Here is a 15828-nt window from a genome sequence, read left to right as displayed (position 1 = left end):
ATTTTTCTCTCTTTTATTGGTACATATTTTACACATACTTATACACCAAATTTTATATGGTTTTTTTGTTCTTTTCACAATCCCGTCTCTCTTTTTTTTTTTTTTTAAATCATGTAAACATGAGGGTTCTGTGGGATTTAATTATTCACGTATTGCATGTGTCCATTTAGGTCTATCCAGCATCTTATAGTAATGTAATGCAAAATTACATAGGAAATTATTTTACTATTATTTCTTGATCTTGTTTTCATTTGCCTAAAGGAGGAAAAAAAAAAAAGTGTTCTGCAAAATTTCTTTTATGTATAAATGAGCCTTTTGCTGCAAAATTGTGACTGTAATATAAAAGGAGATAGAGTGAGTGATGGGAAGAAACACAAACCAAAGCAGCACAGAGGGGAAAAAAAATGCAAAATTATCTTTTAAAATCTCAATATTGATGAAAACGTGCTGGATAACATTCAGATTGCTTATTCATCCTGGTAACTACTTTTTTCCTTTTTTGTTTATCCATTTCACTTAATGATTTTCTGTGTATTGTTGCAGACATCTCAACAGTGAGCATGCGCTGGATGATAGAAGTACAGCCCAATGTAGAGTACAAATGCAGGTTGTACAGCAGTTAGAGCTACAGGTAAAATAAAATTTATTTCAATATTACCTCAGTATTAATCAAATCCAATTCTTGACAGCGATAAAAAATGAGTTCTGCTTTTCCCCCTGTGATTGAAAATCAGCTTTCAAAACCTTCTTGTGGTAGTTTTAAAAACCATCAAAAGAAACTGCAGCTTCATTTCCTCTTTCCTAAACCGTAACTTGCAAAGAAATAGGAGACTTAACCAGGCTGACTGGAAAGCCATCAGTTTGTATCTAATGCTCTTACAAGCACCTGGGGGGCTGGAGGGGGGCGAGGGGAATGTGGTCCCCTTCATTTGGAGTTGTTGCTACACGGGAGAAATGGTTGATGTTTATTTCCCAACACTGCATGACCTGGCTTGTTTGGTGGTCTTTCATGTACTAATACTCTACATGTTGTGCTATTATTATTATTATTATTGCAATTATTTTTTTTCTGCTTGTAGCTGATATTTTTTTTTTGTAAGCTGCCAAAAGGGGGTAAATTGGAATATATTGATTGTGATGCAAAGGTGTGAGCTATTTGTGTAATTGCCTTTCCAAATGCTTCTGAGTCCTTTCTGTCTCCCTGTACCTTGCTGCTCTGGCTGGGCGGCTGCGACAGTGTCTGTGTGTAGGCAAGAGGTTAGCAAAGAAGGGGAAATTAAAACAATGTTGTACATTATATAGTTACCAGCTATTGAAAAACCTATTTTGTATGCAAGACAGCAGTGTAGAGATATATGGAAAGCCTTGGGCTAAGTACAGAAGATAATTACATTTGGAATTTTACTGAGTTAAGTCATTTATAGCTTCAAATAGTTGGAGAGAAAAATCAGCAAAACCACACTTAAACTTCTTGTTGTTACTTTTCAAGATAAGCATTTTTAAAAAATGCTTTTTATCTTCTTATCTTACAAATTACCCCATTTTCTTTCATATATATTTTCTAAATTTTACTTTCAGGAACACTCTGGTCATGACACTCTTTCACTATTAGCTGAAGCAATATAAACTATTTTAATACAAGTTTTATAAAAATCAAACTACCAGTCATAAAATATCAAGAGTCTTGCAGAAAATGTTATGAGAAATGGCCTGTTATTTTAACAAGTTTCTTGGGAATTAGGAAAAGAAAAATAAAAATCTACAGTCTTCCTGGTAAACTGAGATATGAGATAATCTTTCACCAGGGTGCAGTAATATTGAGGCTGAAGGTAAATCTGGATTCTTCAGTTACAGTCAGCTTGAAAAGCAGGAATCCTTCTCTCCCACAGTCACTGGGAACGGCTGTGCCTGCAACTACAGGGGGATGCCCTGTGTTAGACAGGGACAGGACAGAGGTACTTGGTTCCCACCTCTCCCTAAGCCCACGCCAAGATTTTTGGAAGGTTTATCAGCAGTGCATCCTGCTAATTGCTCTAAATGACTTACAGTTACAGCTTCACACCCATTTAGTGCTGGCAATACTCAGAGTCATTGCAATGGAAGGCAGCATAAGGTCTGCAAGAAAGGACCATAATTTCAAAGTGGTCTGAGGGCCAGAAAGCGCTGGGTTTAACAACCACATGAGCAGGGTAGGTAGAATGAACTGAACTGAAGGCCTAATTTAGGCAGGAGCTTTGATAACAGAGTGAGGCCATCTCTGCAAGGACAGGTGGAGGAGGAGGTGGGTGGTTCATCTTCTGAAATTTACCTGTAGCTTCCCTTTTCTCCCTCTCCTTTCATCCTGTATCAGTCCTCTGATAGTTGAACGAAGCCCCTAATTAAGTAGAAGGATTTGCCCTTCAGTCCCTAGTTTGTCTGGCTGTGGCCTGTTTTTGCACAGAACCATAATAAAACAAAAGTGTGGTGCCCAGCAGTGGGGTGTTCAGTGATGTGGTCTGAGGACCACTGACCTGATCTTCAGGCTGTGGAGCAGAATGATGACAGGCCTTCTGGAGACTGAGTTTTGTGAGTTAGATAGAAAAGGGACCCACAGCCTTTACCCCTGATCTGCGGCACTGGTGAGCAGCTTTGCCTTACAGTGCAGCTGGGAATTACCAGCTTCAGGGTCCAGCACCAGGGTAAGATCTACATTATCCACCATTTAATGCATGTACAGCCCCATCAAAACAAATTCATTTCACTTGAGGGATGTACTTCCTGTTCAGATTTTGAGTGTGATGGACCCAAATGCTATCTTGTTGTTGTTGTTACTTATTTTACTCATGATAGCTTCATCAGTGTTAGAGATAAATAAAATATTTTCTAAAGTAATTCTTAATTGAAATTTTGGAAAGGAACAGGTCAGTCTGTTTTGTGTTTAATTGCAAATGCCCCTTAGCAGAAATCTTGAAGTTTGATCTTAGCATTTCCATCGCAAACATACTTCAAAAATCACAGGCAAGGTAGAAATCTTCTCACATTTCACTTTGTTTAAACCATCTTGACGTGATCGTTTGTTGCCATTATAAATAGTGAAAATCGTGTTGCTGAGTAAAACACAAACACAGGAACGTACCCCTGTCTTTAACTAGTTGTTAGCTGGAATAGGACATCCATTTTGTAGCACTATCCTTTAGTGGGAAAACATTTCAGGATAGCAACAGGGCTATGATGAGTCCAGAGAAGTGGTTCCTAATGGGAGGAAACTAAGGTAGCTGGCCGTTTTCGATGCAATGAAAACACCGCTTGGGTCTATTTTCCTGCAGCATCCATTGACACTCTTGAAAAATGGATTCTAAACCTTTCTAGTGCACAGCCTAACCAGGCACAGGATGGGAGGGCTGTGTTTTGGCTGCCTCTTGCATAGCCTGTGACTGGCTTCCCTTCTCCTTTGTCCTTGGTCTGTTCAAAATCCTGCTGCTGAAGTGCTCTCCCGTTCCTGTTCCTGTTGAATGCCCTCACTGGGTTTTCATTTTCCCGTTCCTGATCCTTGCCTTTATTTTCTGTCTGGTTTTCCTCTTGTACAATTTCTCCATCATCTGTGTTTCTAATGCCTTTCCTCTTGCTCCATGGTCGCTGCTTTGTCTGGAACTCCTTCTGGCCAGTGCTTTCTGTGCTTCTCTCTCCTGCTTTTCCTACTGGTATAGGTTTAGGATTTAACTTCTCCAGGCAAGCTGTGTGTCTTGTGTCCTCACTTGCAAGGCTTGTACGTTGCTCTGGATGTGTTTTCGGTTAAACCACAGTTAGGCACTCACATTGTGCATCCAGAGGTGAAGGAAGTCTCACTAAATCGGGCTTATCATGGACAATTGGATGGCTGGCTGAAAACTCCCACCATACAGAGCTCTCCAAATGGATATAGGAAGAAAGAAGGAAGCTTCATATGGGACTGTGTTGTGTTCCTCAGGCCCCACATACGAAGCAGATTCTTACCTTTGTGTCAGAAATGTCCTTGCCCAACAACATTATCAGTAGATCAAAAGCATTTTCCTGCCTGTTGGCTATTAACCCCCATTTCTGGACCATCTACACTCCCACCAGTGAGAATTTGCTCCCACCAGTGGCTGGGCAATCCCCCATGGCTTCTTTTGTTTGACCCCACTGACCAGAGGGGCTACTAGTGACACTCTAGTTTTGTATCACCACTGCTTCCTGACCCAAGGGAAAAACAGTTTAAAGAAATTCTTCAGATTTTTTTACTTCTCTTCAGCGCTTTGAAACCGAGAGACCTCTATTTTTCATAATTTAAACTCCTGCCTAACTGGGTGAGTGTTTGAATTCCTAGACTATGACAAAATGCTAGCGTGTGTCTGCCTGAAATGTCGAGAGGATCTTTAATAACCTCCATCCACGAGATTCGGCGTTAAAAGCATTGCTGAGACGATGAGTGGAAACACTACAAACAAGGACCCCGGCGGAGGGAGGGAGGTGCCCCTCTCCCCTCTCCCTGGCCGCGGGGGCCGGAGGAAGCACGGCAGGGTGTGCCCTGTGCCGCCCGGGTGCCATCCCCTCCTGCCGCCATGCCGGGGCTGGCAGGAAGCTCTCAGGTGCCTGCCTTTTATTTATTTTGGCTAGGAGATGTTGTTCTTCTGCAGTAGCCTGCAGACCAAAATTTAATGCACAGATGACCCCGCCAAGCGGCCCATGTGCCCGGAGACTGCTAGGAATGAGGGATTGCACAACGGAGCTGCGCGGAGAGCTCAGCTATTTCTTGGCTTAATTTGTTTTGTATGAAGCACGGCAGCTGGGGGTGAGCCCTCTCCTTTCTCTGGAGAGGTTCTCAGAGGACTCTCAGAGGGAGAAGTTCCTGCTGCAGCGCTGCTGTAAGAGCCTGTCGCTGCCCTCAGCTCTCTCGTGAAGTGTCCAGCTCAGATCAGGATGAGATTGCAGGAGATCTGCCATAGGTCTCAGGTTTTTTCTCTTGCCACTGAGGTTTTTGACCGAAGGAAGAGGAGACATTTGAAAAGTGCAGTGATACCATTTTTTTCCTTTATTTAATTCCTGTCTTGGAAACTCCTGTGCCAGGTTTTATCCCATCATGGCACAGTCTCAAACCCCTTGCCTTGCAAAGAGCAGGACAACCTTGGCCATGAGGTTATGAGTGGGGATTTATGATCAGGTCTCCTTTTATATACACTTAGCTCCACTTTACTGCTACAAACAGATGACAGTGATAAGGTGGGCAGGTTGTTTTAAGTTTTCCTGGAATGTGAGCACAGTTCTCCTCTTGGCACCAGGAATCTTGTCTAAAGCAAAAAAAGTCATCTCTGCAAAAACAGGCATTTGTAAGAACCTGATCCAGGTCCTATTGGAAGCAGCAACCTTTATGTTCAGCATGCAGGTTAACAACACCCCTTTTTCATTAGTAGTATTAATATCTTTCCACAGTAATTTTTTTTTTTTTTGAAGAGCAGCTGGAAAAAAGTCCAATTCACACATCGAAAAAAAATCCTTGTTTCCAAAAATAATGAAATTTAGTGTCTTTCCAGTGCATTGAAATGCACTGGGAAGCTGACCAGGCTATGGTTGCATACCAGTGATCTCAAAACTCCAGCTGTTTGAAACTCAACCATAAAATACAAGAGGCATTGAGAGCAGAGGCTTCACCCCAACTCTTGGGCCTGAAGTGGCTGGTGAGAAAGGATGACGACATAAATCCTGTGGCACTGGATGCCCAGGGATGTGTGGGTTTTGGGGTGATTACTGCTGCTTTCAGCCTTGCCCACCCCACTGCCCTCAGGCTTATGCCAGAGGGATGCTGGCAGCTCCCACAGCAGGTCCTGCCCCATTGCTCAGGGTGCCCCTGCTCAGGTGCCCAGCCCAGTTTCCCAGGGTGACCCAGCCGAGGGCTCTTCCACCTTCTCAAGTCAAATCAAGGTGCTTTTAGATCCAAGGCTGCCTGCAGAGCCCTGTGGAGGTGCCTCGTGTGGTTTAACCACCGCTGGCTGTGCTCGTTGCATGTGCTGCAGTGTCTGTGGGTGACGTAAAGCCACAGCCCGTCCTTGCCACTCGTTCTGTGCTCCGGGAGAAGGAAAACGCATCCTAGAACTGCTGCCTTGCTTTCCTTCTGCTGTGCCTCCGGAGCTGGAGTGGGGCTGGTTAATAAACATGATTCACTGTTGTCTTTTAGCTGTCAAGGCTGGAGTGAAGCTCTTGGTGCCAGCAGGTCTAGCTCTTCTCACTCAAGGGCTAATGCGTTTTGCTTTGGGAAATGGTGACACCCAGCACCACGCGTTCGCTTTACCTCACGAATAGCCCATATACAATTTCCAAACTACTCAGCAATAAAACTCTTCTGTCTCATGCCTCGGTGCCAGCTGTTTAATTAGAAATAAGCAGAGGCTGGGTTTTATTTGTACGACTAACAGAGGATATATTTTTTTTTTTTTCTCCCCTTCCAGCTTGCAAAAGATAAAGAGCGCCTGCAAGCCATGATGACACACCTGCACGTGAAGTCGACTGAACCAAAAGCCACCCCTCAGCCCGTAAGTACTGAGCTGTGCTGAAAGCGGAAACCAAACCTCACAACAAACCTCTCTTTTCTGTTCCCCACTGGAGCCCACGCTGTGGAGCCTGGCCCATTCCAGAGCCGGGTGTGGGGAGGAGATGGGAAGCGCAGCCGGGTTGTGTCATGCCTCTCTCTTCAGGGAGTCTCAAAGTCAAGCTTGGTTCCAAAGCGGATGCTTTGGGCCTTTTTCTGGCCTCATGTAAGTCACTTTGCATCAGTCTGACTTAGATGAAATCTTAGGAAGTGTTAGGAAGGAGTTGTAATTAAATTATATTTAGTATATTTGTTTTGCTTTCTCCCGGTCTGACAGACATTTTACTGTAGAATTGACTCTGACTGCACGTTTTGATGATAATCACGGTTACCCGGTATCAGGTTTTATACTGTTGAAACTGAGAAGGGAAACCTCCTATACCCCAGACTGCTCTTTGAAGAAGGGGGAGTAGGGGAAGCAAGTGGCTTTTCAGCCCAAGAAAACTCCTGGTTACCCCCAAACCCAGGAAAATCCCCCATTTCCTTCCCTGACTGAAATGACTCTTCTTCAGCTGTTGTTTTCTCTCAGCCTCTTAATGCTGAAAATGTTCCTGGGAGCTTCCAATGATTATTCAAAATGGAGAGAGTGCTTTGCTTCTTGATTTTAAGATTTGTAAGATTTAAAGGTACACTGGCTTTATTTGATTTCGCTTTGAGTCATTGTGTGAAAATTAATTGAGCGTTGACAATCTATAGTTAGTACCAGCAATTTTAATCAATATGCAATGATGCAGCATAATGACAAAGTATTGGTTTATCTGTTTTGACTGATTTTTTTTCTATAAATAAAGCAAACACACACCCATATATGTGTGATTTATGGTGATAGAAATAAAAAGGAGTCAGACTATTAACCCAGCAAATATGGTAGCCTGCCAAGATGCAGTTGGTAGACAAAATTAATGTCTGAAACAGAACACATTACAGAGATAGAGAACATAAAATCATTAAACACTTCGCGCACACATTTTTACTAGAAAAGGATTTCTCAGTTTCCATGTAGTTGGAAATGAATGGCTGCAGAAGTGCATAGGGGAGGCTACTAGATAGAAAATTGCAGGCTATTCAGTAACACTGGAGCAGATGTCAAAGTCAACAGGAAATTTCCTTGCCTTTTTGAAGAGAGTTGAGTGGTAGGTACAAACCCTTCCATTTAAGCTGTTGAGATGTCTAAAATTGCTTGGTCCGGTGGACACCAGCCCTCTAGAGTAGAAACTACTGGCAGTGTCTATAAAAACAGCATTCTTCTAGTTCCTCACATCCATCCCAGCTCAAATGCAAATGCTTCAGCGCATTGTTGGCAAAGTACGTAGACCCAGCAGAATGGGGAGGAGGTTTGGTTTCTATAGCTTTTACTGGATTAAAAATTAAAACAGCGGAATAATCTGGGAGTCTCAAAGCACTCTGCCTTGAGGCCTTTCATAACAGCAGTGCCCCTCAGGAGGAAGGATTACAAACTAAAGGGAGGAAATCATCAGAAGGCGAGCGGTGTTCGGCAAGGCAGCTCGTGATCGATGCCGGGCCGCCGAGGGCAGGAAGCTCTTGGCGGGTCTTGTAGGCTACGGAGATACGAGGCAGTGTCACCATGAAGATTAGTGCTAACAGCTAATAAACAGGGAAAAGCAGAGGGAAAAAAAGAAGTGAACGCAGGGGGAAAAGGGCTGTCTTGATTAGTATTAAAAATGTTTTACATTCTGGAAAATTATAGCTTTGTTGGGGACCTCCTACTAAATTTATTTTTAACTGCTCTATTGAAAATTCTGTACCACTAGTCAACATTATCTCTCAGTTGCTCAGCACAGTGTTTCTTTATTAAAAGAAATAGGCATGAATATTTTTGACTGAAAAATTAATAGCTTTTGAATTCATACACAGCAGGTTTTCTTTTGCAAAGAAGTCCAATATCGCTGCACAGCACTTCTATAACCATTTATTTAGAGTCCAAGTCAAACCTTTGACAGCTAGAGCAGTGTTACAAGCCAACATAAAGAACTCCAAGATGTAAACCAACAATAGGCAGTCTGTGTGAGGTTTGCCATTGTCAAATACATAGATTGTTTGGATTAGTTTATGTAAATGTACTGTTGTATTACCCTTTGGAAAAAAAAAGATCACATTTGTGTATGAAAAGTGGTTTCGTTCACAGGCAGCATTATAAATTCCTTATCCTTTAACTTACATGTTAGAAGTAAAAATTGGTGCCTGACAGGCCTATATTGTGTGGCACTCTGTTGTTGGATTGAAACTGCCTTCTTTTCATTTATTGAAATATAGAAAAATTTATTATAGATACCATCTGATAAATCAGGAATTATTAAAATATGTATAGGTGAAGCATTTGAAAATTAATTATAAAATGTAGAAGTATAGTGTTTTGCATAAATTGTGCTTTCCTAGTGAAAAAAATACACAGGCACTGCATAGACTCTTGTTAGACCCTCGTCCTTTTAACTCAGTGGGATAGGACTTTGGTAAAAAGATCTGATGACCATTATTGCACTGCAAAGTAGTCTTTACATCCAGTAATTAATTTTTTTTTTCTGCCAATGTAACTAATGCAAGGTGTGTGTTAGAACTAATATATTACGGTACTTCGGTGATTTTAAAGGAAAAAGCAGCTGCAAATCCAAACATAGCAGTGAGTTGGGATTTAAAATACAGCCTTTTCATGACTGAGGAAATGTTTTTATTCTGCTTAAAGGATCTTAATGCTTGTTTTAAACTATTTTGTTAGTAGCAGGTAATAGGGTGTATGAGCATCTGTGTTCACCATGTGCCATGTGTAATCCATGGTGACCATTTGTACCATCTTTGCCTTCTGGGCTTCAGACAGTAGTTGAGCAGGTGATCCTGGACCAGTTGGACCACAGCCAAGTTCTTGATGGTTCTGCATCAATTCAAAACTCACCCAGCTCAGGGGAAGTGTTGCTTGTCTCAGCTAGCCGTGTCTATCCATCCCACCCCCACCTTTGGGTGTCTTTAGCTCTTTGCAGTAGTTTTGAGCATGGGAGGGGTGGTGGAGTGGTCCCCCTGCATTTCATGCCCACCAAGACATCTGCTCAGTAAAGCTCTCTAGTCCTACTAAAGTGGATGAGATTTAAGCACGTTCCTGTGTGGCGTAGTGGTGGTGGCCCAAATCATTGGCAGACTTAGTGGGCAGGGAGGTGCTGTCAGTGTTTGGTGCTGCTCCCCAGGGGCTGCTGGACAGGCTGCAAGGGGTCTGGGATCCTGGGGAACATCCCAGGAACTGGGGCAGTGCTCAGGATTACCTGTAAAAACTCCCAGCTTTATAAAGAAAATGCTCAACAGTCGCAGTTTTAAAGAAAACGGAGCTGTCTCAGAACTCATCTCTTGGAGCAGGCAGCGTCGTTCCCGTTCATGCTACATGTGTTGTTTTGGTGGGACTGAGGGGCCTGAGCAAAGTGAGAACAAAGCCATGAGACAGAATAAGTAAGTCGTGACGTGTTTTGGTGAGGTGAACTTTTTTTCAAGGTAAAACAACAAAACCACAACACAAAAGCCGGAACAGTGATTTCTCAAGAACTGTCATCCTGGTTTTGCTATTAAGGTACCCCCCCCCCTCCCCCCCCGACAGGCTGTTTTCATCGGTGTTAGCCATCAGCATAATAGCTTCAAATGGAAATGTGCTTTCTTCTGGGAGGATTAACTTGTGTCGAAGTTCATAGGAAGGGAAGGAGAAGGAAAAAGCATCAACCAACAAGTAATTCTTCATACTAGGTGTTACAACCGTTTTTTAAAAATAGACAGAAAACTTTTAAAGGCCCTTCTGGCACTTTAAATAAGATGCACTGTTAGATATCCCTTCTTTAATGTATTTTTTTTACCATAACCATAGCAGTTATGATTGTTTTGAAATACTGTTTTTAGCAACTGTAATAACAAAGCATTAAAAAAAAAAAAAAAGTCTTTTAACTGTTGAGGTAATGACTGAGCATTTTAGCTGCTGTAGCCATACTTTATAGTTTGAAAAAATAACGATATGCAGCAATAAAGAGAGATTCTCAAGCACAACAAAAGCTGTTTTTATATACTGGTTTTCATTAAGTCTCACTCCTCAGCTTCAGTTTCCTTAGTATTCCTGCCAATAACAACACCTGCTAAGTGATTGCTGCCTGCTCGGCTCTGCATCCAATACACTGATGTGTCCAGGCTGAAACAGGGAGGGGAAGACACGGCATTGAACAGAGTTTTAGGCCCAGTATCCACTTTCTCTCTCTCACCCACAATGTCAAGAAAAGGAGTTTCTTCTCCAAAGTGTTTCAGTCCCAGGAACTCAGTGGAGATAAGTCCACAGCACCAGCTGGCCCCAGAGCGGCAGCGCCCGTTGCAGGGGAGTCACAGTATGGCCTCACTGTGACCCTTAGAAAAAAATTTTTCTTTGCTTTTTAAAAGAGTTTCAATGCTACTTTATGCACAGCCAGTATTGTCATGTAAAATATTTACACAAAAAAGAAATCAGACTTAATCCTAGTGGGAGAGCCACTAACTGGAAATCAATTTTTTTTTTTAACTGGGTAATAGCCTGGGCTACCTATGCCTTGTTTATATCTAAAGAACAAGAAGCAGATTACTCAGTTTTCACCTTTAATAGGGAGACATGACTATTTCTTGAAAGGAAGGGTTAATAATGAAGTCCTAAGCAGGATATTGAATGCTGAGACAATTATGGTGGTTATGAATGACCAAGTCAAGACAGTATGAGGAAATATTCTCAAAAACCAAAACTGAATAAAGCAATCAACAAAGTTTAGTAATTGAATTTGCAGAATTTTAGGACTTATAACTGTTGGGGGATTTGGTGTGTTTTCTGTTAGTTTTTTTAATTACTATTATTTTTGGGTTTGGTTGTTTTTTAAGGGCTGGAGGAAATGCTCCCTCCCCTCATTCCCAGCACAAATATTCCGAAAACATTTTAACTCCTTGGTGCAGGGGTGTGCTCTTTGAGTACCCACATTGTGCATTGCTGCAGTGCAAGAGTTCTTGCTTGTTGAAGTGCTCGCTCTGTGGCTCCCTCCCCTCTACCCGCAGTGATACTCATCCAAAAATTACGGTATGTGGGAAACAGCCTGTGTACAAAATACCGATGCGAGCAACTTTTCTAATCATAGTAACTTGTTTTTAAATAGCAAATGCAAACAGGGAGAAACCATGTAGAGTTTCCATCAGGAAAAGAAACCCTCCCAGCCCAGTCCCTCCCTGATCTTTGCCCTGCACAGTCATCCATGGCTGCTTCCACGTTTCTAATTGACGCCAATATTAAGATTTAATAGTTTACCATTCAGATTAATAATTCAAGATGGCAACAAAACCAACACCATTCATAATTTGTTATTCTGCTCTAATTCACAACCGATTTTTCAGCCTTGGCGCTATGGATGCAACAAAAGAAGCGGCAGCGCAAGGCTGCGGAGGGAGTGCAGCCCTCTCCCTCGCCCTGGCTCGGGTTTGGGGAACCCAGCTGGAAGAGGAGAGTGTCATCAAATAAAACACGGAAAACGGAAAAACTTCGCTAGCAATGGACAAGGTCGTGTTTCATTAACTTGTTGGTTCAGGCTCGCAAATGGTCGTCGGAGGTGAAACGCGGCAGACTCGCTGCGTTCCAGCTTTTTGTTCTCTCTTTCCTCACAGACTGCAGTCATGTTTAATTTGGAAACTGGGCTCCTTTGGCAAATTAGCAATTAGAACAATTTTGTGGGAATATGTATATGTGTCATTAGGTTTCCTGCAAATTAATAGCGAGAGCAGAGGTCAGGCAGAAATTTTCCACTTGACTGCAGCTCCTCTGTTGAGATTTGGCACTTTGTTTTGGAACGGCCACAGCTGCTCAAAGCCACAGTCTTCCTTTAGGAACTGTCTTTTAATTAGTTTACCTCATAGCCATTATTACAAATATTACTGCCTCCCCTCCTTGAAATAAAATTACTGTTTCTACAAAAATATTCCGGTGACATCTTGCACCACTGCACATTGATGGTGGGGTCACTTGGATGCAGCGTTTAATCATTAGATCACCTCCATAAGCATCTCCTAATTAGAGTCCTTACAATACAATTTTATCTGGTAATTAGCTGAGATTGGCTGCTTCCTCTGTAGCTTATTAGTGGCAGCCCAGCAGTGGGTGTGAATCACAGTGTCATTTGTCAAGCCTGTTAAAGCCCCCCCCCCCGCCTTTGCTCGTCCTCTTCTGTGTTTATTCCTCGTCGCTACCTATACTGAAAAGCCTAAAGAAATTTTAACTCGATTCAGATTCTTTAAGCGGGGAATGCTGACCTTTGTGGATCCTTTCTCAAGGTTCTCTAGTAGAAACAGATTAAATGTTAAGTTTTTACATGCTGAAAAAGGAAGGGGGCTCTTTTGAAATGGAGTAGTTGGGAGCCGTAATGATGAAGCAGGAGCAGTGATCTTTCCAACAGGAGGGCCTGGCTGCCGAGCCTGCACTGAGAAGGGCACTTAAAATTGATGCAGATTTCCTTGCAGTTATTGGACTGTTAAAATGTCCATTTAGAAACTGAGATAAAATACAGCAGATTTAATTTCATGGTGAGACCTGTCAGTTGCACTGTTATTATCATCACTGGTCCTTTTATCATATGTAATAGATGGATAGATGGATAACAGGGAGACATTACTATATATATGTCCCTAATCAGTGTCCTTAAATCAGACCAGTCAACGAGCAGACCGGGTGGCACATGGTGGCAGTGCGTGGCACCAGGAGGGTTTAAACCTCCAGACTGCAGGTAGTGGTTCATGCTGGAGCAGGGATCAGTACCTGCATTTCACCACCTTCACCATCCGGATGCTCTCTGGGTTCACGCTCCCTGGCTTTGCCACAGAGTGCTAAATATTTCACGCTGGATGGCAAGGAGTCATTTGTAAGCACCTGCAGGGAAAGGTGGATGTTTGCATGCCTGCTGCTCACCTCCTCCTTCCTTTGGAGCAGCATCCAGGCTGTGCCAGGAGTTTGTGGCTGGGGCTTCCCTCAGCTCCTTCTCGCTGTCAGGGAGGACAAGCAATCACAATTTATCTTCCCTCAGCTGAGCCCTTTTTCATGTGGCCATGGGCTTTTTGTGTTGGTATCCTCTCTGTAATACTACACCTCTTCATGTTCCACTACGTTTGTTTGGGATAAATCCTATTATTTTTAAAAAGAAACATTATTTGTGGCTATTAACTCATATGAAGGATACTAATAGGAGTTTTCTTATCTGGTTACTTTCATACAAGGAAAATTAATACAGTGCCTTATGGATAAACATGAGATTTTGGGGGCATAGCTGCATCGTGTGCCTTGCCTTCATCTCAGAAGGTTTAATGTCGAGTAAAAAAAGAATTTTAATGACAAACAAAAGTTTTAAAATTCTGGCCCTGTTAAATTCAGTAGGAATTTTGCTACCCACTTCAGTTGGGGTCAGGATTTCACCAGTGTTATTCGTGAAACCGCCTAAGGGAAAGAAATGTGGAAGTAGTCAAAGAGCCCTTTTCTCAGTCGTCTTCTCTGATATTGCAGTTAAGGGATCAGATTGTTTGTTTAAAATACTTCAGCAGCAGTGACCTATTGGGATGGAGCGTCATCTTTCAAAGGATGTTGTAGGGCAGAAAGAAAGAGTTGGGGAGGAATGTGGATGCTGGTTATATAAATAGGGTTGTGTATCGAAAACAGTCGGGTTGGAGCAGGGTGTGATACCCAATCCTGGAGGCAGGTGTGTTTTACAGCCTGCTGTGGCACGCTGCCACGCCAGTGGGGCCAGGCTTCGTGCAGGTAACACCAATGCTTTCCATCCTAGGAGGGAAAAACAGAGCGGTGCCACTTGTGCTGGGCTGAATGCTCACAGTATTTCATGCACTGCGATTAATTAAATTATTCCAGTGTTAACCTACTCTGGGCTTTGCTTTTAAAATGGATGAACAGAGAGGGGAAAAAAAAAGAAAAGCCCAAATGCTGAAGAGAGAGATTGCGTTTCTCCCTAGCATGTCCCTAGGAAAGTCGTGCCTTTTATTTTAAGCCTGGTGCCTTCAATGAAATATCCAAGAAGACTGATTAGAAGCCATGCATAATGATAGCATGGAAATCAGAGAGGTGTGGGGTTTAGACTGTGAAACAATGAAACTTGAAGTAAAATATTAAAACGATCGTGTACTGTGCGAGGTCTTCTATTAAGGTTTACATAAAAATTCATTATTTGTTCTTTAGGCGGCAGGCTATGTTGTTCTGGTTTTTAAACCTATTTGGGAATGCATGTATGTAATTATTATATTTATTTCCCTTTGCCGGCTCCTAATGGAGATGTTACAGCAGCACTTAGTGCTGAAGCTGCAGTGTCTGCTCAGAACCGAGGGACACTCCAGTGTCAGGGGTTTCCTCTGCAGCCCTTAACCATCCAGAAAACGCTGTTCGTAACGACCCCCTGGTCCTTCCCTCCGCAGCTGAATCTGGTATCGAGCGTCACGCTTTCCAAGACCGCGTCCGAGGCGTCTCCGCAGAGTTTACCTCATACTCCCACCACCCCGACTGCGCCCATCACTCCCGTCACGCAGGGACCGTCGGTCATCACTACCACGAGCATGCACAACGTCGGACCCATCCGGAGGCGGTACTCAGACAAATACAACGTCCCCATCTCTTCAGGTACAAAGGGGTTCTGCTGGCGCAGCCCCCGCGCTGGCCCGCGGCCCGACGGCCCTGGGCCGTGATGATAACAGAACAACTGCTCTTATTTAGCAGATATTGCCCAGAACCAAGAATTTTATAAGAACGCGGAAGTTAGACCACCGTTCACGTATGCATCTTTAATTAGACAGGTAAGCTGAGCCAAACGCACGCGTCTGGATTAGGGGGAAAAAAATATATATCTCTCTATATGTGCTGGATTAAATAGATTTTCGAACCTTTGCTATGTAAGCGTGCTCAAATGCTCAAACCTTTACTATAAGGGTTTTTAGAACTGCAATATATAACATAATTGCTTTTGATTAAGTATTACAATACGATGTGATTATTAGGAAATTCATTTCACACAACAGTGAAAATGAGCCTGTTTAAAGATGGCAAGTCAATTATCACAAGCTACAGTAATCTCTGATCCCTAGAATTAATCTGAGCTCTAAATAATTACTGAGCTTTAATCAGCTAGTGAAATGTTTTGCATTTCTCTTTGATTCTGCTTTATGAATGACTAATAAATTAATATTTCTGTAAGGAAACAGAAATAAAAACTCAAAACAAT

General features: G+C 42.6%; 1 protein-coding gene across 20 annotated transcripts in view; it reads left to right on the top strand.

The window, feature by feature from the left end:
* The window catches only part of FOXP1 (forkhead box P1), a 380821-nt gene that overhangs the window by 343251 nt on the left and 21742 nt on the right, over nt 1-15828 (top strand). For 18 of the 20 annotated variants that reach the window (XM_040076749.2, XM_040076751.2, XM_040076756.2 and 15 more), the window contains 4 exons: nt 544-631; nt 6441-6524; nt 15029-15230; nt 15324-15403. In XM_040076749.2, coding sequence (XP_039932683.1) covers nt 544-631; nt 6441-6524; nt 15029-15230; nt 15324-15403 — 454 coding nt within the window. The remainder of the gene's footprint in view (nt 1-543; nt 632-6440; nt 6525-15028; nt 15231-15323; nt 15404-15828) is intronic. The other 2 variants (XM_040076755.2, XM_040076760.1) reach the window with 1 other exon arrangement.

This window comes from Hirundo rustica, chromosome 12, assembly GCF_015227805.2.
Source record: "Hirundo rustica isolate bHirRus1 chromosome 12, bHirRus1.pri.v3, whole genome shotgun sequence".
In the NCBI taxonomy this organism is placed as follows: domain Eukaryota; kingdom Metazoa; phylum Chordata; class Aves; order Passeriformes; family Hirundinidae; genus Hirundo; species Hirundo rustica.
This window is presented reverse-complemented; position numbering and strand designations above follow the sequence as displayed.